The 25,833-nt window shown below is 37.8% G+C and overlaps 2 protein-coding genes and 1 pseudogene across 9 annotated transcripts in view; all 3 read right to left on the bottom strand.

Moving 5' to 3' along the window:
* Window positions 1–7,534, bottom strand: part of TCP11L1 (t-complex 11 like 1) — a 28,137-nt gene extending 20,603 nt beyond the window's left edge. The window contains exons 1-3 of one of the 7 annotated variants that reach the window (XM_023532045.1): window positions 7,388–7,507; window positions 5,651–5,804; window positions 4,370–4,556 (exon numbers count right to left, since the gene is read on the bottom strand). In XM_023532045.1, the coding sequence (XP_023387813.1) occupies window positions 4,370–4,532 (163 nt within the window). In that variant the 5' untranslated portion in view covers window positions 4,533–4,556; window positions 5,651–5,804; window positions 7,388–7,507. Of the gene's footprint in view, window positions 1–1,201; window positions 1,273–4,369; window positions 4,557–5,650; window positions 5,805–6,616; window positions 6,840–6,879; window positions 7,343–7,387 lie in introns of those variants that run through there. The other 6 variants (XM_011362521.2, XM_023532047.1, XM_023532046.1 and 3 more) reach the window with 6 other exon arrangements.
* LOC111741307 lies at window positions 2,721–2,839 on the bottom strand (annotated as a pseudogene).
* A 3,350-nt stretch (window positions 7,535–10,884) lies between the features above and the next one.
* Window positions 10,885–25,320, bottom strand: DEPDC7 (DEP domain containing 7). 2 transcript variants are annotated; one of them, XM_011362522.2, is made up of 9 exons: window positions 25,190–25,320; window positions 18,011–18,401; window positions 15,728–15,855; window positions 14,758–14,947; window positions 12,867–13,078; window positions 11,983–12,125; window positions 11,676–11,801; window positions 11,498–11,576; window positions 10,885–11,208 (listed from the first exon to the last, which is right to left on the bottom strand). In XM_011362522.2, exons 1-9 carry the CDS (start codon window positions 25,260–25,262, stop codon window positions 11,015–11,017), a joined length of 1,536 nt encoding a protein of 511 aa, XP_011360824.1. In that variant the 5' UTR covers window positions 25,263–25,320; the 3' UTR covers window positions 10,885–11,014. The 2 variants fall into 2 exon arrangements, with proteins under 2 accessions (XP_011360824.1, XP_011360825.1); XM_011362523.2 differs by having other exon boundaries at window positions 11,050–11,191.
* Between the last annotated feature and the right edge of the window lie 513 nt (window positions 25,321–25,833).

Consider the following 25,833-nt stretch of genomic DNA (forward strand, 5'->3'; position numbering starts at 1 on the left):
GACAACACATGCTTCACCTCAACTTGTGAAGAGAATCTGAGTTATTCTCAGAGCCATGAAAAATGGTAAGGTTACATGTATTTTACCCTGGGATTTATTTTACTATGCAATATAGAGAGAAAGCTGTTGCCAAACTCTGTTACAGCATGTGTGCGCTGTTGCTGTTAGAAAAACTGAAAACCCCATCAAGTTAAACACACCCTTTGGGAGGCTGGAGAACAGATTCCAAAATAAAATGAAGTCCAATTTGGAATGGTCACACATTTCTTTACTGCGGTGTTCTGGGATCTGAGTCTATGCACTTTAAAGAGATGCTTCTAGTCACACAAATAGATGGGCATTTATGAAGGGCAGATGGCAAATGTCACCCAAACAGCTACTATAGAGTGACTATAGTGAAGCAATTTCCACTGTGGAAATTCCCTGTTACTTTGTCTTCCTCGCTAGACTGTGTGCTCCATGAGGACAGAGACCTTGTGTGTCTGGTTCACAGCTGGATTCCTGATATACAGCATGCACTCAATAAACACTAATTGATTAATATAGAGACACCATAATTCAAAGTCTAGTCGTATACTTTAGAAACGTAAGAACTCAATGTCACCGATTTATCTAAAGATGACTGGGATCTACTAATTAATCTAACAAGTACCTGATTTAATAAACCAAAATGCTAAATGGAAAATATCAGCTGGAATAACAATTTCCATCTGCATATGGCATCTTTTACTGGTCAACTAGGTCATTAAACACTAGAGCAGAGGTGCTTCATGAGCAGAGAATGTAAATAACATGGGAGTTGATCTTATAGGAAATATTAAGTTAGTTGACTGATCCTTACCCTAAGGATCTCTGTTTAAACAACAGATCGCATTTTACTTTTTATTTATTTATTTTTAAAGTTTTTGAGGTAACATTGGTTTATAACATTATATGAGTTGCAGGTGTGCAACGCTGTAATTTGACATCTGTAAATACTTCATCATGCTCACCACTAAAAGTCTAGTTTCCATCTGTCACCATACAATTGACCCCCTTTCCTCGTTTCACTCTCCCTCCACCCTCCTTCCCCTCAGGTAACCACCGATCTGCTGTCTGCCTATATGGGTTCATTTTTGTCTTTTGTTTGTTCATTTGTATTAGTGTTATTTTATATTCCACATATAAGTGAAATCATACTGTCTTTTTCTGTCTGACTCACTTCATTCGGCATAATACCTTCAAAGTCCATCCATGTTGTCACAAATGGCAGGATTTCACCTTTTTTTATGACTGAGTTGAATTCCATTGTATATATATACCACATCTTCTTTATCCATTCATCCATCAATAAACACAGGTTGTTTCCATATCTTGGCTATTGTAAATAATGCTGTCATGAACACAGGGGTGCACACAAAGAACAAATCATCTTTTAGAATCAAATCACCACTTCAGATTAGTGCTGACCAATTCTTACAAGCCAGCCATTTTTCCTTTTTCAATATTCTATATCACTTACTCAAGGTTCTGTACGTGAAATTCTAACGTGTGTGGGGGGAAGGTGAGGGTGTTTTCCCCACACCAGTACGCAATTCTCAGACACCAGCTGGGTGTCCCACAATTCAACTCAATTCTATTATCTACTTGGAGATAGTACCAGATTCCACAGGTTAAGGGTTCAGTCCTATAAGACTTTCCACATCCCTTTGGATAACAGCTGCAAGTCCAGTTTGTCACCCTGTTTCCAACTGATAGGCTATGGATCAGAAGTTCCAACAAGCCCCTCCTTGGGTTCAAGGAGGCTCACAGAACTCAGAAAAACATTTTACATACTTGATTGCTGGTTTATTATAAAAAGATATATTTTAGAATAGCCAGATGGAAGAGATGCACAGGGCAAGGTATGGGGAAAGAGCATGGCGCTTCCACATTCTCTCTCAGTGTGCCGCTCTCCCAGCACCTCCATGAATTCGCCAATCCAGAAGCACTCTGAACTCCACCCTTCCGGGTTTTTATGGAGGCTTCATTACATTGGCATAATTGGTTAAATCACTGGCCATCGGAGACTGATGAAATCTCCAGCTCCTCTCTGCTCCCTGGAGGTGGGTGGTGGGATGGGTGAGACCGAAAGTTCCAACCCTCTATTCACATGGTTAGGTCTCCTGGCAACCAGCTCTCACCCTTAGGTTCCCTAGATGCTTCCCAAAAATCACCTCACTGACAAAAGACACCTCTATGGCTCTCATCACTTAGGAAATTCCAATGGTTTTAGGAGCTCTGTGCCAGAAATGGGACAAAGACCAAATATATTTATACATATTTATTATAAATCGCACTATCATAGTTACCAATAGCAATTCTACCCATAAATACTACTCTCTGTTATCATTTGCAAGGCGAAAGGCTTTTTGCTATTTACATTTTAATTTGTAGAATTCCAGATGTGATTTTAGAGTTACTTTAGATTCATCAGCGATACATTTATACAGTTTTGTGATAAATATCTGCAAACAGTTAATTTCACATTTTGTGAATTCTTATTTATGCTCTATATGGGCAATGATGCCTCCTGACCTCCTGATGAGCCCCAGACTAGGGGTCTTAGCACTGTGGCCCATAGCCCTGTACCTACCTATTACAACAAGGAGAAAGGGAAAGAAAACCATAAGAAATATTTTAGAGCATTAATTTTAAACTTCGTTTTGGTATAAACTTCTATGAGAATTTTTTTTTTTTAAAGCCTACAGCACCTGGTCTTCCTAGGTGGTCTCCCATCCAAGTACTAACCAGGCCTGACCCTGCTTAGCTTCTGAGATCAGATGAGATCAGGCATGTTCAGGGTGGCATGGCTGAACCTCTATGAGAATTTAAAGAAAGCTTCCATGACCTTTTTCCTAGAAAAATGTATATACATACAAATGCTGACATACTTTTGACTATTCCTGGATCCCCTCACACTTAATCATGGGTCCCAGGATAAGTACTCTTGCCTTAAGGACTTAATTGCATACAATTTCAGATAATGTAATCCTGTGTTGACTTGACATTAATTTGTAGTCATGCCATTTGAGACTGACAGGATGCCAAAAGCAAGGTCATCAATCAAAGAAAGACTGAATATCTAAAGGAAAGGTCCTCCTTTATTGGCAACTGTAGATGAGAAAACTATCACATTAGCCATATATATCTACAGTACAGCAATCAGTCGTATCTTTAGATGCAATAGATGGCATGTTAGTAGCATTAATGACAAATGTATTACAGTAGGAATAACAGTAGTGTTAACAACTAATGTTTATTGAGCATTTATTATGTGCGAAGCATTGTTCTAAGTGCTTTACATGAATTAATTCGATCTTTAAAACCATCCTAAGAGATAAGTGTATTTTCCTTATTTAAAAAAGGAGAAAACAGAAGCTTTCTAACTATACATAGTGGAGACAAGACCTAACACATGCATAATAGACTAATATTAACAGCATGTTTCCCTGAACACAATTTGACCTAGTAGTCTATCAAAATCTATGTGATAATAAAACGAGGTTCACTAATATTTCCTATAAGAACACGATGTTGACTAATAAATTACCTGGGGAAGGGCTTTCTTTGATCATTTTAAAATATGCACACCTTAAACACAAAAATGTGTGTACTTCTTCCAAAGATGAAGAATTACTAATCATCTATACTTTAAGAGATAACATCGGCACTGACATTCTTAGACTATGACACTCCCTCTTCAAACTTTTCATTTTTGGACTCACTTCAGAAAGCTTAAGCATCCTTAATAAAAGACATGAGTTGGGGCAAATGCTGGGAATTTGGGTGGAAATTGCCACCGCTTCATGTACAAGGCCTGCTCCTTGCCAGGGATCTGAAGTGACTTCATCACATGTGTTAAGCAAACTGAATTCCCTCAACCTCGTGGGAACTAAGCCCCCAGGCAGTGAAGTTAGTTAGAAGTTAGGGTGTGGTGAACTCACTCACATTCAAAAATCCTCCTTTTTTTTTTTTTACCCGGCACAAGCACAGTCCTGGCTCGAACCTGCCTCTCAGACTTTTCACTCTTTTAATTAAAGCTGCAATTTGCACTCCACCCTCTTATTTCTCATAGCACTTCAGAGAAACTGGAATGTCAGAGGCTGGAGGAAATAGGAACATTTTGGACATTATTCTACAAGTTTAAATTCCCATGCAATTGAAAACCCAAAGGTGACTAGGCTGCCAGGTGAGAAACTGTTGCTATCCTTAAATGGTAATTACTGGCAATGTTATCACAATTACTAAAACCTACCTAGCTCAGGGCCATAAGTACAAGGAAGCCTAATAAAAATATCATCCGAAAATCGGGATAATATTGCTTCTAACCAAAGTCAAATTTGCTTACAGTGAGGTCTTTGTACTCTTTGGGTACTAGGAGAGCCCGACTTTATTTTTTTCTGTAAAGTTTCATCAGAACCTTCCACAGCATCTTCAAGGCTTTGCTCAGAATCATTTGATTTTGATTTTTCTGCTTCATTTATATTGGACTTGTCAAGGTTGTCAGACATCCTCGATTAAGTTTATTCACTTTCCTAGAAAAGAAAAAACAATGAACCAAAATGTTCTAGAGAACTAGATGGTCAGTCATTAGTCGTGTGACTCTGGGCAAATCATTTAATCTCTTTGGGTTTCAGTTCTCTTATCTGTAAAATAAATGGGCTTGCCAAAATCTTATCCAGCTATAATAATCTACTTCAATGATTAAACAGATACCTGTAAAGTGACACTTGTAATTTATCAAACTTATGGACCTGTACCTCAGATAGAGAATAACAAATTTAAATATTTTTGTCCCAATCCTGAGTACATCACAAGAACACAGGGCCTTAAATTGTTAGAAGAAAACACTATAAACTGCCTTCTTCTATTTTAATCAAAGAGTGTTTCAATTCTGAAATTTTTTATTCTCATTCTTGAGAGCTGATAGGAAACCTCTTTGGAAATAATGCTTTTAATCAAGCTTCCAAGTGAACATACTGAATTGTGGAGTTGTTTCCCTGATCCTATTATGTGGATAAGATACCTGGGGAAGACAGAAGGTAGAATTTTATGAAGCATTTAAGAAGAATGTGTGGGGCAAATACTTATTATTAACTCCTTGCTAGTCATCAGGAAAAGATAGTGAGTAAAGCAGGAAGTTGCAAATAACCATATTGGGTTGGGTGGAGTTTTAATTTCTTTTAATAGCTGATTAGAACAGGAATAACACTTCACACTTATTTTACAGTAAATAAGAGGTTACTATTCCAGGCCTTTATTAATTGGTTTGGGCCAGTTAATAAAGGCCTGGAATAGTAAATAACCTCTTATTTACTATAAAAATTTTTGTCAAGTTGTGTCCCCTCACCCCACTCCCAGCAGTTTTAGAGTTCTCTATTCCTAAGATGTTTTCAATTAAGGGAGAAGAAAGACACAATGTTTCTGCATTTATACTACAGAAAATAATTAGCATTTGTACTATTAGCACTTTAAGATCATAAAACATTTTCATAAACACTAATAAGACTTTATTACACACCTGGAAGATAATCCAGGATCAAAAGAAATGTCAACTGTTTTCGGTAGATTTGGCAAACTACACAATGGAGAAGAATCACTTTATATAATTATCTGAAATTTCAGATACCTCCGTTAAATAGAATGAAGTTACTGGAGTTGGCATTTTCAGACCTGTGTTATTAATATGAAGGCTGCTTTAATGCAATTAGTTCTCCTTTACATTCCAACATCCCAGTCCAGACATGCGTCTCTTCTCTGTCCTAAATCTGGCTCTGCAAATGCTTCAAGATCCAAAAGACAACATTACCCAGCATATTCTATGAGAAAGGGCAAACAAAAACACTTCTAATTTTATCCTCTTCACATGCTGGGAATGAGCTCAGAAATGATGAAGTAACTCATTCTGTGCAGTGAGGAGGTAAGGCAGGATTTCCAGGTCTCTAATACTAAATAAGCAAACTAACCCATCTTTTAAGATTGGCTCAAGTCCAAGCTCCTCCCAGGACACCTCCCCAACTTCACCAGTATTTGCACCTTTCTCTGAACTCCTGTTACTAGACATCTGGCATTCACCATTGCTTAAAGCCAATTCAAAATATGTTTCTTTAAATAGGAATAGATGAAAAGGCATAGTCTGGAGGGGGAGATATGATATGTTTACAAGGAAACACAGTGAAACTTAAGCCTTAATGGCATTATGATCTCCTTAATAGAGATCACTATGGGAAATGTAGCAGAGGGAGAAACTAATTCTGCCTGGAAGGAGGTTGGGATAACCTTCCCAGAAGAGGTGACATTTAAGCTGGTCTTTTTGAAAAGGGTAAGATTTAACCTAATTTAAAAAATACCTGGAGGGGAAGAGGAGGTGAAAAGGGGGGCATTTCAGTCAAAGAGCAGAAGTGAAGGCACCCGAAAATGAATAGCAGTGAAAACAAGTGGCAGGTGATGAAGATGAAAAGATGGGTTAGGGCCAGATTGTAAAATTGCTGGGTTTTATTTTTTTAAAACTCACCTAGATTTTTAACTTCTTAAGGGCCAAGACCAACCATGTTTCCCACATACGTGTAAGTATATCCTCTAAACAGATACCCACCAAGGATTTGTTGATAGCTGTGTCATCTCTGATGTCAGTTGTATGTGGGAGGGATGGGCGTTGGGTTCCAATTCAGACTCTTTACTACCTGTTTAACTTCAGTTTCCTTATCTGTCAAATGCAGCTAACCTAACTCTTCGGTTTGGGGAAAGTTTAAACGACAGAGCATGCATAACAACAGATGGCACACAACAGGCTACCCACGAATGGTAACTATAGTTAGAAGGCTAGAGGATGCAGCGAGGAACCATTTAACTACTTACAGTGTGCTCATTCATTCAACAATCACCAACTCCTGCTATGCCTAAAAAAGGAACCGAGGGTAGGAGGATCCTCGCACTTGCGGAGAAGACCGTCTATCTGATCTTCACGCCAGGCCCAAGCTGGACACCAGAGATTCCCCAGCAAAAAAAGGATCTTTGAGCAAAAAAACAGGGGCTCTGTCCACCGACGCCGGGAATCACTTTCTCCGGCACTCAGTGCCACTCATTCTCAGGGTCCAGATACCGTTGTAAACAACTGTTTGGGCCGGCGAGGGAGTGGCCCGGCCGGGATCAAGCGATGGACGCGGGGCGCGCCTGGACAACCGCCAAGGGTTGGGACAAAGGCCGCACTAAACCTCAACCCGCCCGCTGTCCCTGCCTCTTCCTCGCCTGCACCCGACATCACCGCGACCCGACGGGAAAAGGCGAAGCAATGCTGGTGACTTTGACCTCGTGCTTCCCGGGCGGGCGCCACAGGGCTGCCAGCCTCCGCGTCCGCATCCCTCACCTGCCGCGGAGTCGGCGTTCTCGCTCCTGCTGCTGGGGCGGAGAATCGGGCGGGAAGCGATGTGCGGCGGGCCGGGCGGCTCAGCCTCTGCCCCTCCGAGGCCACATCCCTCGCTGATCTCCCGCCCGCCTCGGGTGGGGAGCGGCCACCGCAGTCGCTCATCCGCGTCGGCAAGGGGGAGGCTGCTCTTAACCAGGAGGCGCCCGCCCTACGGAGGGCGACGCCATGTTTCTGTACGGAAAGGCGGGGGGCGTGACTCAGCCGGAGGCGCCATGTTTCCCTACGCAGAGGCGTGGCGGGGAGGCTCCGTGCCCGCCGAAAGAGGCCAAGCGGGCGGTGGCTCGGCGCCTGGCAGCGCCCGCGCAGGGCGGCGCCATGTTCCCGTACGGAAAGGTGGGCGCAGAGGCCGGGCGCTTCCAGAGGGACGCCTCGGCCAGAGCCGGCGGCGGTACACGCGAGGTGGAGGACGCGAGGTGGAGGACGTGCGGCGTCCGGCGAGTGAAGGAAAAGAAGAAGCCGCCCAGCCGCACCTGCATTCAAAGCCTTCTCGCCCAGGTTTTCAAATTGTAATATTACTTGGTGTTTCGTAGCTGCACATAGTTTATTCCCCTCCCCTCATGTTGGTGGTTAAAAGAAGTCATGCGTACCACCTGGATAGCCTAGCCAAACAGACTAGGTTTGGTTTGGGGGTCCTCCCTTACATTTATTAAGTAGCTGCTACACTTTGTCCATAGGAGGAACTAGACTATAGCTTTGAAATGACGGAAGTCAAGAGGAAAAACGGTTCTCATGAAGGTTCAGCTCGGTTTAGGTAATTCATAAACACAGTGAGTTCTCGGAGTATTTTATTACGGCTGTGTTCTAGAAAGGAAAACTATATGTTAAGATAAGCCCATTTTGGAGCCTCATCTCCCTCAGCCCCAGGGTGTGAGGAGCATGACTAATCTCAGGGCTGGACGACTAGTTGCTGCTCCAAGAAAACCATGCTTTCCTCAACCTGTAGCGGTAAGATAGCGAACTATATGACTAGGAATAGTTTTCGTGCCTAATCTTAAAAAATAAAAGTTACGTCAACAAATTGTTCATTTGTAAAAATGCTTTAAGACTGAAGAGCATAAATCACGTATGCCTTAAAATGAAGGTAATCGTCTCCTACCTGTAGCTCATATACTTCTTATATTTAAGTAAGTAGAACAAAATAGGGTGGAATTAGTGCCTTCAAACACTACTTATAAGTAGATCACACGTGGGCAGGACTCTATTGAGTGTCCTACTTTCTTTGCATTAATATAAACAATTTTCACATGTGGAGAGGACACTGCCACAATACCAAAACCACTATTTGACTTAGAATAGCTACTTGTAATCTTCTGAAATATTTGAATTATTTCCTTTAAATATTAAAAATATATTGACACATGTTCCAGTTTGATTTTTGGCTTGCAAGAACTGGAAACTCAAATTACCTCAAGGTAAAGAGAGTTCACTCCAAGTCTGGAAAGAGACTTGGAAGGAGAAAGCTGGCAGCTGCTCTAGAGATCTGTCATCTCCACGTCTCACAGGATCTCTCTCATCACTTGTCTGCTTCTTGTTGCAAGCTACAGACTGGCTTCTCTATTTTCTTAGTTGTTGCTCCCTCATAATTTAGATTTTTCTATATAAAATTTGGCCAAGCTGATTTTCATGCCGTCGGTCTCATTTACTTACAGGTAGGCTGTCCTTGGATCAACGCTTAGCCCTGGTCTCCTCAGCTAGGTTGGTGGGGAGGCTCACAGCCACGTAGGCATTAGGTGTATAAGTGGGGATGGGTCCCTAAGAAGGCATCATGGATGAGTGAATGAGGGCACACAATAAACAGTCGACAACTCCAGTGATACAGGAGGGCCGCCCAAGGCATTCAGGGTAACACTGGACCTGTGGTTTAAAACTTTAACAGTGCTTGCAGTAAACATGACCAATTTTTCTTAAAACTTATCAAGTTTGAGGTAAACTGTGGTTTTACTAATTTCCCATGAAACTATCATTCTGTTAGAAATGATGCTTCTTCTAGGACCATGAATACAACCAGACAGTTAATTCTGCCTTTTTAAATAATCATTCTCTTTGATGATATGCAAAGTAAAGGTTGCAAATCAGATAGTACAGACACAGATGCTCTGCCAACTAGTCTCATCACTTTCAGTAGTTTCTGAAAACTTCCTCACACTTAAACTCTCTTCTTCCATTTTAGTGTAAAGAGCTGCCTTCCCTGCTTGCCTATGTAAACGACTAAGTTATTTCTTGCTTTCTTTGAATAGGTATCATGGATATATTATAGATATGAGTCAACTTCCACTTAAAGACTAGTCAGTACCAGTTATATCTTAGAAAATAAAGGAATGACATGCTAGCATATTGGTGCATCATTTTAGTTTTCTCTACCAGTCATTAAAAGTCGAGTTTAAATAGATAAAATCAATTCATCTCATTTTAATCTTTTAGGTTTATTATTGCAAGGTTGACAATTTCAAATTGTATTATATTGCTTATTTACCAAATATATCTTGGAATAATCATTAACTTGGATAAAAAGTTGAAGACTTTAGTTCTAATGACAAATTTACAAGAAATACTGGACAGAGAGGAACATGATAAAGGATAGGACAGGTTTGCAATCAGCAAAATCCAGACTGGGAAATTCAAGAACTGACAAGGTTTATTCAACAAGAGACAGAAAAAGCGAGAGGGAAGAAGAAGGAGGGAAAAGGGAAGGGGAAGGGGAGGAGAGGGAGAGGAGACAGAAAGAGGAGAGGAGAAATAACCTATAGATTAATAGAGACTTAAAAAGCACATTAATCAATTGTAATTTATGGTCCTGGTTTGGATCTCCATTTGAATAAACTGTCAAAATCATTTAAGATAAAAAAATTTGAACATTTCATATTTGATATTAAGGAACTGTGGGTTCACATCTGACAATAATATTGCGGTTATGTTTTTAATGTTCTTTTTAGCCATACATGCTGAAATTTTATAGATGAAATTATTTCAAAAATTTGCTGGGGTGGGAGCAAGGAATGGGTGAGAGCAGAGATGAAACAAGATTGGCCATGAGTTGACAGTTGTTGAAACTGGTTAAGAATGTGGCAGTTCATTATTTTGTTCTCCCTATTTATGCATATGTTTGAAATTTTCCACAGTAAGCCTTAAAAGATGTTGAAGTTTTCAAAAGCGTTAGGAAAGTTCAGTTTCTGACTTGTCTAGTTTATGGTAATTAGCAAGTTCACTATCATATTGTATATCTCGGAGGAGTACCTTTCAAGGTACAAACCACACCTATTAATGTAATTATGGACATCCTGTTTAATATTTTCTTATGTAAACAATGTAATGTCATTTAAATTCCTATGATGTTATATAAAGTATTGTGCACAATAATTATAAATCAACTCATCCAAAGAGAGGTCAGTACTTAACAGCAAAACACCATCTAATAACTCACTTCCAGACACAAAAGGTTATACAAAAAAATTTTTATTAAGTACAGTTTCATATTTAGAAGAACATTCAAGATTACAAATGCGATTGGATCTTTAGGATACATAATTTATTCTTAAAATACACACATTATATACAGACATTAGAAACTCAGTCTCCAAAATACTCAATAAAGATGTTTGGGTGACACTTATAAAACTGATCTAGCAATTTTTTCTTCTCTTTGGCAGACAGTTTTGTATCCTCATCAATCGTCTTTAGTAAACTCAATAGCTCATCCTTGGTTGTCTTCTGTGTATGGTCAGAATAACCATTTTGATCAATTCTCTGGCAAAAAATATATCCTTAAATTTTAAAAGTAAAAAGTTGTTAATCTATTCCTCAGATTTAGCTATAAAAATCATATTTATATACTTTATTCCCCATTTTGTAAGATTCACTGAAGGTGCTGACTTTCTAACCCTGGTCAAGCTGGTTTTGAGCATTTGGAGGCTCTCTGCTAAGCCTAGATAACTCTGAGGAGATTGTTGAAAGTTTAGAAGAAATTAAAGTACAACTACATAGAGCAAAACACTCAAATAAACAACAGGAATTATCTTTGGAAGATCATGAAAATAATATTTCTCAGATTACCTGTGTTTCTGTTTGGATCTCTTCCCTTCTGGATGGCCATGAGCTTAACACTGACAATTTTATGTAGAGTTCCAGGAATCTTTAAAAAAAAAAAGAAGAGACCTGGGACATTATTCAAATGCATTTAAATCTAGTGATCTATTGCATAAACTCGACTCGACTACTTTCAGAGTTTTACCTTAAAAACATCTTTTTGATGATCCATTAAAAATAGTACCAGAAGATCAGTTTTGCCTTTGGATAAATTTTTATTGTCAACAATAGCTTTTGAGAATATCCTTTTCACAACCATTCGGTTGTCGCTCTATAAAAATAAAACAAAACACACCTAATGGTATATATTTAAAAGAATGAGTTAAATATAAAAGGCAATGTTAAATATTAACAGCTATTATCCACTTCAGCATACTTGATGATAGAAGAATCTGACATGTGGGTCCTATTAAGGATACTGACTACAATTAACATTTAGATAAAAGACTTACTTCTTTCTGTAATTTAAATTCAGAAGGATGTGCTGCAACAGCCATGAAATACAGTAGTCTTCTAAATTCTTCTCTATTTTGGGAATCCAAAAGCTTTAGAAAGAGCTGAGTAGCTTCTAATGCTATTTCAGTCTTCCCATTCACTTTAGCCAAAAGAAAAAAAAAGTGGTTTTAACTTGGACCAAATGACTATATTAAAAAGGAACAAAATTCGAGTTAAAGCTTAAGCTAAACAGTAAACTTATTCAACACAATATTCAAAAGCAAAACAAAACAAAGATTAGGAATTACAGTGAATGACCAATACAATCGAGGTAGCCTACTCTCAAATTGGCAATTGATACCCTAAGTCCTTGTCATATAATAATCTTAGGATGTTAAGTCAACTCTTGGCTTTGTACATAAATTCCTTAATTCAATAAATTTTGAGGGTACACTATGTGAACAGTACTTATGTATCCAACTCTACCTGAGAAAAATAGAAAGGATTCTCTGAAATCTCCAATTTGTTTTCAACAAACCACATGGAACAGTCTGGTTCATTGGTAGAGGGACAAAGAGTGTCTGCCATTTTGAAGAGACTGAAGTGGGAATAGTGGTGGTACTCGTATTGCTTTCTAAAGAAAACAATTGCTACTCTATGCTTATTAATCTTCCATTAAATGCTTCTGCACTCTCTTGTGACGACCAAAAGTTAGAGCTAACTTTAGACCTTATTAAAGCCTCTTTCCAAATGATTCCTAGACGTTTTGGAATAAAGTGCTTTTCAAGAATCAATCTAGATTTACTCCTAGCTTGAAGCTGTACCATTTTGATTAATTTTGAAGATAGTTTTTTTTTTCTTCCGAAAGACAAATTGTAGTATCCAGTAAGATCTTACTTACCTAAGAGTTCTGCAATTCCATTATGAACATCACATAAATGATTTAACAGAGGTTCCCTACTACTGTAGTATTTGCCAATGGCATTAAACAGAAGTTCTTTCACTAAGTCTATTCTGTCTGGTTGCTCAGGGAAGTTTCTGCTTATGTCCACCACCATCTGGTCTGGAAGGTACTCCAAGCAGTCAACTGCTGCAGAGAGCCATTCATCTTCCCTATGGACATTAAGATAGATTATATATATATATTAAAAAGCAAAGAATAACAAATATACACACGGTACCAAATTTACTAGCTATTTCAAGTTTGCCACTGGGATAAATTTCTATATACTTAAAGATATGTTTCATTCTTTTTAACATATAGCTAGATCATGTATCACAGGTAAAAAGTTCTTCTTAACATATGTCTTCTTTTTCATGTTGCTTTTTAGGTGAAAACAATCTGTTCACTACAATATAGAACTGAAAAGGACATCAAAATTCAAACCCTATTCTTTACATTTGCAGTGAAGGCCTGGAAACTCTAAGTAACTTGGCTCAGGGTTCCAGACAGGTCTAGATCTCAGATATGACTCCTAGGCCACTATATTTCTAATATAATGTTGCTTGCTTCAGAGCTCTGTATATGATCTATTATCTCTCACTTTGGCTAGGAGAGAACAGAGGAAGATAAGGTAAGGTTTCAGAATAATTAAATATTAAGTACAATTTCTAATAAAATATCAGCTGGGTAACTTCAGAAAAATGCTTCATTTTAAGAAATAACTTGATATTCAATTTGTTAATATAAATAGTTTCTTAAAAACCAATCTTGGACTCTATTGCTATAGTCTCAGGACAACTAATAATCTACAACCCAGGTGCATTATCTTGGGCAGGTCGCTTCACCTCTCTGAACATCAGCTTCAAGTTTATAAAAAGACTGCAGCTAGATGATCTTTGAGGTCATTTCTGATGCTGTCTTTAAATTTTAAAGTAAAAATGTTTTCACGTATTACTTTGGAGATATGTCATTTAAATTCTTGTAGAATAATACACTTCCTTTTTTATATGCAGACAGAGTTCAATAACTAGTATGTTGGGATTAACTTTTTCACATAAGGTTTTAAACCACCCCTTGACATTCAACTGTTTATTAATAGTTCATTGTAATGTAGAGTTGGTGAAATACTGAAAATGTAAATTGTATTCCAAAATTTCCATCTCCCTAACTGTACTGGAACACTATCAACTAAGGCAAAATAATTAAAAATTAAATAAGCTAAAAAATACAAGATTTTAACCTTTAATAATTTTATTTAGGAGAAGAGTTTCAAAGTTAGAAGGATTATAGAACTCTTCTTTAAGGAAAAAATCATAATTACCTTAGCACTTGAAGTTAAGCCTTCAAACCTTAAGATTTATGTTCAGTTAATGGTAGTAGTCAGAGATGAGAGAAAGAGTTACTTTCATTTTTTTAATAAAACTAGTTAATTAAAAAATACATATTTAATAGGCATTATAGAGGAGTATGAAAACATATGTAGTCAAAGGATTCAAATCACATGTAGCCAAATCTGTTCATTGTTTCCAGGTTTCTTTGAAGACCAGATAGCCCTAAGAAACCAGACAGACCTACATTTTAACAAAGATAGGAAGACTGAGCATAATCATTTTCTTCATTTGATGTGCAAGTTACATGTGAAACAAAATGAATATGAAAAGTACTGAAATTTAAATCTTTTTCTAATTTTGACCAAGGTGATTTTGTTCTTCACTTTCCCAAATACTGTTTATCAGCTGACAATGCACATATGATCCTACGAACAGGAGAATTCAAAAGATTATCTTAAAATCATTAGCTATAATCATCCTATAAAAATGCTCAAATTATTATATGTTTTTCCACATACTGAGAGTCACTATAAGCCTTGAGAATCCCTCGATCCAGATAGTTACTGTTGTTGGCCAAGTCAGGCTGCCTCTTAGGTTGAGGAACTTTAGGTTCAACCTCTTGCTGTCTGAGTAAGGAGTCAAGAAGTGGAAGGTCTACAAGTTGTAGTAGACGCCCAATTGTTTCTTCTTGCCATACTTCATTAATAACTACACAGGGAAAAATGACAAGGTGAAAAGTAACAATTAATAGTTACTAAATGTTCACCACAATATCTGTCCAGGCAGGTCTACACAAATAAGTTTGTGGCAAAAAAAGAAAAAGGGAGAAAGAAAGTCAACCTTATAAAGTGGTTTCTTAAAGTAAAACAATCAAGATTTGTTTAAAGTGTAGGAGAATAGACTTTAGACAACAGGAATTCTTTTCATTCTTGTACTATAAAAAGCAATATGGCAGAGATAAGAGATCAAGTCATATAACATGTTAATAAGGACTTTGAAAGAATGATTCATTCAATCTGAAAACTAGCTTGAAACTTATTGGCTGCAGATTATTCCACTCGGGGTTTCCACAACTGGGATGGGGGAGGGAAGGTGGAAATAAGTCATTAAACTATATTCCAATGCCCATGGACAAGAAGAACATAAGAATTCTGTTAATGTTTTAAAGGAATTTTCAAATTTTCATGTAAACTAATAAAATCTTAGGAAAAGAAATATCTGAGAGAATATTTAAAATAAAAATCTGCATGCAAAACATTTCAGATCTGAACCTCTGCCAGCTGATAGGACAAAAGTCAGTGTTCAAGAATTGCAACACTGATCTATTTGTTAAAGATAATAGACTTCTGTTAAAACTTTAATACACAGTATGTTCTTTCTTTGTGCTTTGAATATTTAAATTCTAAAAAAAGGTTAAGATTGAAACATTTTAAATAACTTTATTTGAAGTCAGTCTTCTATTTCTTACTCGTATCATCTTTAGCTTACCTTGTGGAGACAAAGTGGCAGCAATATTTACATAAGGGGAGGTAGTAGGTTTTAAACTCAGATTTTCCCACAGATCCTCTAAACTTGCTGATTTGATATCAGATGACTTAAATAATGCATCTGCATACCTAAAATGAATTTATTTCATAAATTAATGTTTATTAGTAAGCCCAGAGAAATATTTTAGCATTCAAGAGCCAAGCATTTCTAGAAAGTTTATGTATTTCACAGCAATCAGAGCAAAAACAAATGCAAATTTTAAGAATAGAATTCAGAAATATCCCACCTTTTTTCTCAAGTCTAAATATACATATTCTAAATTCTCCTTTGGACATTTAGATTTAAGTAATTCAATGACTAAAATTTTAGTCTGAATTTTAAAACAAACTTTATTATGCTTAATGTTTTTATCAAGTTATCTGTACTTCTGGGGCATTCTTTGGTAGCTGGTGCTCATCATTTCCCAAATACGGACCTAAAATCCTTTATCCATAATCCTGAAACCCTAAAACTTTGAAAAATCTTAAGTTTATTCAGAAGTCATGACAGAACCCATCCTGAGGCTATCATAGCCTTTATTTATCCCAGTTAGTATGAATATTTTGTTTACTGCATAAATATTAATGTGGTTGATTACCAGATGCTGTCCCAGATCCTTCTAGGGGTGTTTATCTAATACATATTACACAAAATTACCTTTCTAAAATCTCCAAAGTCCCCAATTCCTAAGTGTAGCAGTCAGATACCAAGGGACCTGCATGTAGACCTGCATCTGGGAAGTGTTGACTGTGCCCCACCTTATGCTTGTATTTCCTTCCTATATACATAGAGGTAAATTTTATCATCCTTTAAATAGAGTTTTAAAATATTTGAAAGTCAATACACTAAAACTCTGACTTTGGGTCAGATGTGAATCATAAGAGCTTCTATTAGCTCTATACAGTTTAGCTGAGGGGAATAAAAGGGAAAAGTCTCCCCCACCACACACACACACACACACACGACAAATAACTCAGTTCATTATGTACTTATTGCCTACATCCATTTCAGTCACTGATTTCTACAATTCTGTCCCCCAGTCTCCCCTTAAATGATTCCCTCTTTTCCAGCACTGCTGCTTACTTCACACTCATCTGTAGACGGCAATATTGCAATAGATTCCGAACTAGCTCTCCCTATTAGAGTGACCATACAGCCTCATCATGCTTAAAATCTTTCTGTGGCCTCCCAAAACTGTATGATCAATCTCAAACTCCTTAATCTATCATATGAAACCCTATGCATTCTGGCTCCCACATGCCTTTCATACTTAACATCTGCCATTTGTAGATTCTAGTAATACCCTACCTGCCTGCCTTCACCTTCTGTGTTCTCATACCACTTTGTATATAAACTCATTTTTCATACTATAATTGTAACTTGAAGCAGAAAGCTCAAAGTTTGTTTCTGCTAAATACAGAATATGAACAAATAAAAATTCTAGAAGATACTAAATAAATGTAAGTTCACTGTACTTCATCAGTTTACCCATAGACCCAGATTTTAGGCTAATTTACTATTTCAAAAGTAACATAAAGCCAGTCAACATCTCATTAAAAACTAGGCAAAATCCTGAACTACTTCCTTGATATTTTTTTAATTTCTTTAATTTTTATTTTTCAATTAGCATTGACATTCAGTATTTTTGTGTGTGTGTGTGTGTGTTAGTTTCAGGTGTACAGCATAGTGGTTAGACATTTATATAATTTATGAAGTGATCCCCCCAATTAGTTTAGTACCCACCTGACACTATACATAGTTATTACAGTATTATAGACTATATTCCCTATGCTGTACTTTACATCTTCATGACTGTTTTGTATCTACCAATTTGTACCCCTTTATCCCTTCACCTTTTCCACCCAGTCCCCCAACCCTCCCTCCCACCTGGCAATCACTAGTTTGTTCTTTGTATCTATGAGTCTGTTTTTGTTTTGTTTGTTCCTTAGATTCTACATATAAGTGAAATCATATGGTATTTGTCTTTCTCTGACTTATTTCACTTAGTATAATACCCTCTAGGTCCATCCACATTATTGCAAATGGTAATATTTCATTTTTTTTTTATGACTGAATATATTCCATTGTATGTATGTACCACAACTTCTTTATCTAGTCGTCCATTGATGGGCACTTAGGGTTGCTTCCATAGCTTGTCTATTGTAAATAATACTGCAGTGAACATAGGGGTGCATGTATCTTTTCAAATTAGTGCCCCATGATAATCTTACATTATATACTAACCTGGAAGGTGAATGTAGTTTGTTCTCTTCGCCAAATTGACTGTCTTGATTAGGTATCGTTGTGAATCTATAAAGGCTGCAACTACTATCTTCAAATGTAGGTTTTTTGTCTTTTCTAAAGACTTTGGTTGGAACGGCTTCAAATACTTTATAGTCCATAAGTGCTTGACACACTCTTACCACTTTGGCCCGAGGAATATCTACATCACCAAAATATTTATTCTGAATTAGGTGAGAAAAAATGACATCCACGGCTTCAGAACCAACAAAGCAGTCATTGTGTCTTTTTAAGTGGTGCCTTCGTTTTTTCACCTCCACTTGTGTTTGAAGGGTGTTTATAATGCTGCTCCACACATATGTGGCTCCAAATGGTTTCTGGGCCACACTGAAACCTGGAATGACAAAAAAAATGTCACATAATAACCCTGTTCATTTGTAATAAGGTCTAAGCCATCCTTAAGCAAAAAATGGCAATTTCCAAAGTTATTAGTAAGGAACAATTAGAGCAGTTTGTTATTGATATATTAAATTAGTAGTAGCAATTCATTAAAAAGTTTAGTGTCTACTATATGCTAAACACTATTGTATGTGTTAGAATAGTGAGCAAAATAGCCCCTGTTCTCATGGACTTATACTTTGTGGGAAGACACAGATAATATATACATGTTAGGCCAATGCTGAGAAGAAAAATAAAGCTAGGTAAGGAAGAGAATGCTATTTTACATGAGATGTCAGGAATGACCTCTCTGACAATATGATATCTGAGCAGAAGCCTGAGTGAAACCAGGAAGCAAGCTATACAGATATCTGGAAAAAGAGCACAACAGAAAGGGCAAAAGCCCTTAAAAGAGGAAGGAGGCCAGCCAGCACTGTCTGAGTGGGCAACCAAGGGAGAGAACAGTAGGAAGTGACATCAGAGGAATGGAGATGGGGTTTGGAGTTGAAGGGTGCAGATCAAGTAGGACCTTGTGGCAGTTACCAATTACGTACAAGGAAGTCTATTAAGTGCCTCACATAAATGATCTAATCTTTATAAGCAGCCCTAGGAGGTAGATATCATCTCTATTTGGGAAATGAAAAACAGATTCACGGAGGTTAAGTGCAATTCCAGACATTATGTTATGTTATAAGAGGTAATACTGGGATGTGGCTCGTGGTCTATATAATTTTAAAGCATTTATCAATCAGGTAGCTAGAAAGAAAGCAAGATAGAGGTATAGTTATTGATACACACACACAAGGTTGTTGGAATAAAGTAATATTTTTACAGCTTCCTATTATGCATGCTTATGAGTTAAGTACTGTGGAAGCAAGGTAAACTAACAGTTTGGTTCCTGCTCAATAGGAGCCTATTGCAGCCTACTGCAAAGATAAGAAAAGCAGAGAAATAAGGCAGGGTTTTAGTCAAACAGAAAAGAAAGAATACATGCTTTCAAATATTTCTTATCACATTTTTCTCATTGTAATGGTAGTCAATACTCCTAAAATAAGGCATGATATCATAAATTCTATAATATATACTATCCACAGTACACAGGGGTAAGACAGAAAAGGAAAATAAGCAAGATTCAAACTTGGAGAGATCAGATAGCCTTTAAGTACCAGAGGAACAGACTTCTGGGCTAGTGATAATATTAATGATGAAACACATAAGTCAGTTGAACTACAAGTAAGTTAGCATACAAACCCTAAAAGATAAGGTTGAGTCACTTATTAATTTGAGATCAATAAGACAAGTGAAGGGAGTGAGAGGGAAAGACTACACAGCCTCAGGTGACGTGAAAAAGGCTAATCTGCACATGGGAATTTAAAAGTAAAGAACATCTTTCCCCATATTAACTTGCTGCTTAAATATAGGAAATCAGGAAGTTTTACAGGTTGGATAACATAGTATAAAAGATTAAAGAACAGGTTGGAGCAAGACAGTAGGCACCTGTGAGCCACACAATGTTTCCAGAGTCCTCCAGGCATGACACAGTTCAGCCCCTTCAGGTACCCTCTGTTCTCACTGACCAGTTAATTCCCAAACATTGCATCCTGAGATATTTCCCCCTAAGCGTCACCACCCACAGACCCAAACTAGCTCAAGTTCATACAGATACTCTAACACATTATATACCCTGGACTTAAGAAAATGTGCCAAAACCCACACTAGGATAACCTGTTTTTTTAATGCTGACTTCACCAGTTGAACACGAACCCCCACTGCTGGACTGAAACTTATTTATCATCATCTAATAGCTGAAATGAGTGTTGGTATAGCAGACCATGGCCAGCAAGATGAATTATTGTGATTTCTAAATAGGATTCAAGAGACCAGAAGTGTACAATGAATGCTTTGTAAGTGTAGCAATCAGAATTTAAGCTTCAGTTTGTCCTCAAACCTCACTTGCATGTGAGCTGGAAAATTCTTTAAAATTCAACACTACCTACATTTTGATGCTTATTTACATTTGGTCAAGTGTGTTCTAAAATCACCATGAGGAAAGGAGCGAAGAGTCTGCAGACCAGCAGCAATAACACCGGATAAGAGATTTAACCTCTATGGGTTGGTTTCCTCATTTACTGCTACAAGAATTGAATGCTATGTTGAAGGCTAGTTTCAGGTCTAAACTGCTGATTATAGGATTTTAGAGACTGAAATCATATCTCTCCATTTAGAGATGGACATTGAATTAAAAATATGGTAAGAAATGAAGTATGTGAAAAAAATTGACCTGATCAGATAAAAAACTTTTTGAAAGGTGGCCTCATGAGAGATTTGGAAATTGTTTTAAACTAAATCTGTAACAGTACACATGTTCTTAAATACTATCGAAATCTAAGCTAGTTAACATTCATTTTTCAAGCAGTCTCACCTTTATTTGTTTGAAAAAATAAATAACTTTTTCAAAAGCAAAAATCTGCTGTTGTATTTAATGTCTACCAGAAAAAAGTTCACCAACAATAAAAATGTTAAGCTTCTGATGTTGAACTCTGATATATATATATTTGTAACACTACAAATAACCATCTTCACTTCTAAAATGCACACTAATAATCAAATTATTACTATAATAATTCCTTAAAAATCAAGATATAAATATACATGTCAGGAAATTGCATTTATTCAGGAGTTACAAGGGGATAATAGCATCGACCATGATCTGTGCAGTCAACATCAACCAGGTTCCTGCTTTGAAAACCTATTTAAGAGCTAAAATGCATAATCACTTCAAATAGATTATATTAACTCCTTAGATCAGTATGCACATTATAAAAATGGATCTCAGTATAATGTAAACATACTCACAGAATTACTAAAACATGCTAAATATGAACATGTAACAATCTTATTTTCATTCTCATTTAACTCCCCACCACCACCCACCAAGAAAAGAATTCAGATAGCCCATGGTAGGCAGTTTTCCACAAATCCTGAAGAACAGTGAGCTAGTACTTTATTTCTTTCAAATTTCCTTATGGTTTTCAGAGATTCAAATTATTTAATTGCCTTATAGAACACCTCACATAATACACTTGGTTATTCAATATTTGTTAGTTGTAGATTTTTGCCAACCACTAAAAAATTTTAAATAAGCATTAACACAATGGTTGGTTCATAGTGGCTGATTTTACTCCCCACTGGACATTTGGTAATGTCTAAAGACATTTTTGGCTGTCACAAGCTGAGGAGGGGGCAGTATTACTGGCATCTAATGGGTTGAGGGGCCAGAGATGCTGCTAAACATCCCATAATGCACAGGGTCAGCTCCCACAACAACAAAAAAATGTCAATAGTGCCAACGTTCAGAAACCTTGGGTTGACTGAATAATGTTCAGACATGGAAACTTGTCCTAAGGCAACAGGCACAGTGCTAGATTCTGTGAATATAAAGAGTAAAACAAGAGCATGGGTTCTGGAGTCCCAGAAACCTGGATTCCATTTTTATCTCCATCATTTACTAATAATGCAATCTTGGGCAAACTGTCTAACTTTTTTTTGTTGCAAAACAGAACTAATTCCACGTCTTTCAGATAATATATGTAAAGTGGCTGGCACAGTACGCAGCGATTAACAGATGTCTATCTAAAAACAAAGGAGGAAACTGTCACAATCTAGAAGAGCCTAAGGAAACTTGGACTCAATGTAATGTATATCTTCCATGGGATCCTGGAAAAGAAAAAGGACAGTAGGCAAAAACTGAGGAAATCTGAGTAAAGTATGAGCTTTAGTTAATAACGTATCAATGTTGGTTCATTAATTGTGACAAATGTACTATACTAATATAAGATGTTAATAATAAAGAAAACTAACTTTATGACTTTTTTGTAAATCTAAATCTACTCTAAGATTTTAAGTTATTTAAAGAGTAAAAAGAAAAGGAAGGGTGTCTTTCTTAAAACTAAGAGAACACAGTCCACACCCTCTTAAAGAGTTTACCCTTTACCTGTTCATACCACCTGAATGATGATGTCAAGCTCTAAACAAGTATGAATTAAATAGACTACTAGCAAATGCAAAGACAAGATGTGACACATATCAGAAAATAACAAAGTTTTTAATCATTTAGGATTTAAGAGAATTTTATAGAGGTTTTAAAACATTACTCACAAAATTGTCAAGACAAAAGAAAAGGACTACATTTATTGGACACTAACCAAAACCTGAAAATAGATAAAGGTAGAGAACTACATTTTGGGCGTTAAACTAAGCAGCTGCAACTGTTTTTCTCTTATATGGCACTAGAGTTCTCATCCTGAAGTCTGAGATTGCCTCTGAAAAAAAAGCTGCAGGCAGGTAAAGTATGTAAAATAAATCTCTACTAATAGGAACAACTTAAAAATATGTTAAGAGAACTATTAACAGCAAACAGACATAGGAAAAGATGCTCAACATCACTAATCATCAGGGAAATGCAAAACCACAATGAGATACCACTTCACACCAGTCAGAATGGCTATTATAAAAAAGCAAATAAGATGTGCTGTGGAGGATGTGGAGAAAAGGGAACCCTTGTGCACTGCTGGTGGGACTGCAAACTGGTGCAGCCCCATGGAAAACAGTATGGAGATTTCTCGAACAACTAAAATAGATACACCACACGATCCATCAATTCTGCTTGTGGGTATTTATCCAAAGAAAACATATATGCACACCTATGTTCACTGCAGCATTATTTACAATAGCCAAGATATGGAAGCAACCTAGGTGTCCATTGGTAGATGAATGGATAAAGATATGGTGTGTACACACACACACACACACACAAACATACACACACAATGAAGTATTATTGAGTCATAAAAAATAAATTCTTGCCCTTTGTGACAACATGGATGAGTATTATGCTAAGTGAAATAAGTCAGGCAGAGAAAGACAAATACTGTATACATATATGTGGACTCTAAAAACAAAACAAAACAAAACAACAAAAACAGACTCATAGAAACAAAGACCAAAGAGATGGTTACCAGAGGGAGGGGGTGAGGGGATGGGTGGAAAGAGAAAGGGGATTATACTCAATAATATTGTGATAAGTTTACATGGTGACAGTTGATTAGAATTAGTGGGGTGATCACATTGTAAAGTATAAAAATGTTGAATCACTATATTGTATACCTGAAACTAATATAACTAATATAAAATTATATACTAACTATACATAATTAATTAAAAAAAGAACTATCAACAAAAGTAGGCATTGGCCACTGCTTTAATTCATACAGATTAATGAGATAGCATATGGGAAATACTTTGAGCTCCCTGGAAAAGTGATACCAGGTGAATTCAAAGAATTAGGTTACAGTATGAAGGGATAACAGGATAACATACCACTTTCTTGTTTGTCTATATTAAAAGACAAATATCTTTGAAATTATGGCTAAAAGTTAACATACAGGCTTTATTTCTTGTACATAAATCAGGTCCCTGGTCATTACAGTTCCTTTAAGGTATGGAAGAGTTACTAACCCGTAGAGAAACAAAAGTACAGAGCTGCTTGGCAGAGCACACAGAAAGGAAATGGCAAGGAACCAAGAACCAGAGGCTCCTATTACTGTGCTCACTGGGACTGTGACAAGGCAACGAAAGGTTGGAAGAGGGATTATCAAATGCTAACAGGTAGGGTTCCAACTGAAGCAAACAAAACAAATAAGAAAAGGCAGTGGGCCCTTCTCTGCTCAGTGCACCTGGTGTCTTTTCCTTGGGTTCAAATCTGTTAACCAGCACTTCAACTCTTCCCTCTGAGAGTCATCTACTTACTTTTGAACACATAAGCCGTTACAGTGAAAGGGATGGTTTACACCATCTAAGAGCCTATTCGCAAATGCCCGAAGCTCAGTCGGTATTTCAACTGATAGAGAAGACAGGGTGCCATGTTTTTTAATCACGTAAAGTTTGGGAATTTCTTTCACTCAGAAAGTGAGCCTAAAGATTTCTAAAGGCTTCCGATATCATTCGATTTTAAATTCTCAGATGATGAAGCATTTCTCCTCTTTTCACATTGTAAAACAAGGAGAAATTCTGAATGTAGGCATTATTATCTGAATCCTTTAAACTGGATCAGAATAAGTTCAAGATTATGATCCATTCTTAGAAAAGTACAAATGAGAAGTACTTCTCTATGACAATTTATCATTAGCATTTTGCAGATTAAAAGGAGCATTACTTATTTTAAGTCGAACGCAAGACTAGGGCACCCAGATGCACCCATTTGACCTAAGTCAATTCACTGACCACTGTTATCTGGTTGGCATTTCACAAATGAAAGGCTTTTGTCAGGAATCCAATTCCTATAACACCCCACAGCGCAAATACAAAATGGGGAAAAAGTTATAACTTATCTAAAAGGGGGCGGGGGAGAGAAGCCAAGGGTTATCTGGATATCTTAACTATATTTACTGAATTGTAGATACGCTAGAATTGGAGTTTTATAACTGATCATCCCATTTGTTCATTTGGACATTTAAAGAAACCAAGATGCTAAGCAAACTGATCCCAAAGATATGATTAAGCTGGTGGCAGAATTCACCAACATCTCTCCTAATGTCATATAATCATTAAAAAAAAAAAAGAAAGTCAAAACTTCTATTCACTGAAATACTGCTTATCCAGAAAGTATCCCGTGCGAGAACAGCTAGAGCCCTGCAACCAGCCCCGTGACCCCCACCCTCCCCCAACGGGGCCCCCAGCACCTACCAGGAGGCCTGTGCGCCGGGCTGTGGAGAGCAGAGAGATTCAGCGCCGCCGCCTTCTCCCGCACGGTGGCCATGGCAGTAGCTGCCGGGACACCACCACCTCGGACCGCTGCTCCGCGAAGTGAGCGCCAGCGCGGGAGCCGCCTGTTAACTTGTCCGCGATGCCAGGCCCCGCCCTTCCCCGCCCCGCCCCGACCCGCGGGGCGCCTCTAGCCGCCGTCACGTGCGTGCCGGGGCGGCTCGGCAGCGGCCGCCCTGCGCACGAGGGGAAGGTGCGGCCCCAGCCCTCAAGGACGACGCGGGCCATTTCCGTCGTGAGCGGTAGGCCAGGTAGAAAGTCTGCCAGTGTGCCCGGCCCCGCGAGTCCGCGCTGGCCTCCGAGCGGCCTGCACCCCATGGCCGCGCAGCACCGCCCGCGCGCAAGCTGAGGCAAGCGCCCAGCAGACTCAGACCAGCTGGGTGTAAAACGCGTCCTACTGTAGATTACCTCTGGGACTTGGCAAGTTGCTTACCTGCTCTGTGCCTCAGTGACCCCACCTGTGACGCGGGGGTAGTATTAGTACCCGCTTCACGGTGTTCTTTATGAAGGTTACACAAACTAATTCACATTCGGCGTTTTAGTTGTTGGGTCTGGAACTTAAGTGC

Source organism: Pteropus vampyrus, unplaced genomic scaffold (genome assembly GCF_000151845.1).
Source record: "Pteropus vampyrus isolate Shadow unplaced genomic scaffold, Pvam_2.0 Scaffold76, whole genome shotgun sequence".
Taxonomy (NCBI): Eukaryota; Metazoa; Chordata; class Mammalia; order Chiroptera; family Pteropodidae; genus Pteropus; species Pteropus vampyrus.

Coding starts and splice junctions, on each gene's coding strand:
- DEPDC7 (XM_011362522.2), bottom strand. CDS start 25,262: ATGGCCACCGTGCGGGAGAAGGCGGCGGCGCTGAATCTCTCTGCTCTC. Junction 15,856..18,010: donor AAACTACATTCACCTTCCAG/GTTAGTATATAA, acceptor AATTCATTTTAG/GTATGCAGATGCATTATTTA. Junction 11,577..11,675: donor ATCAAAAAGATGTTTTTAAG/GTAAAACTCTGA, acceptor TTTTTTTTAAAG/ATTCCTGGAACTCTACATAA.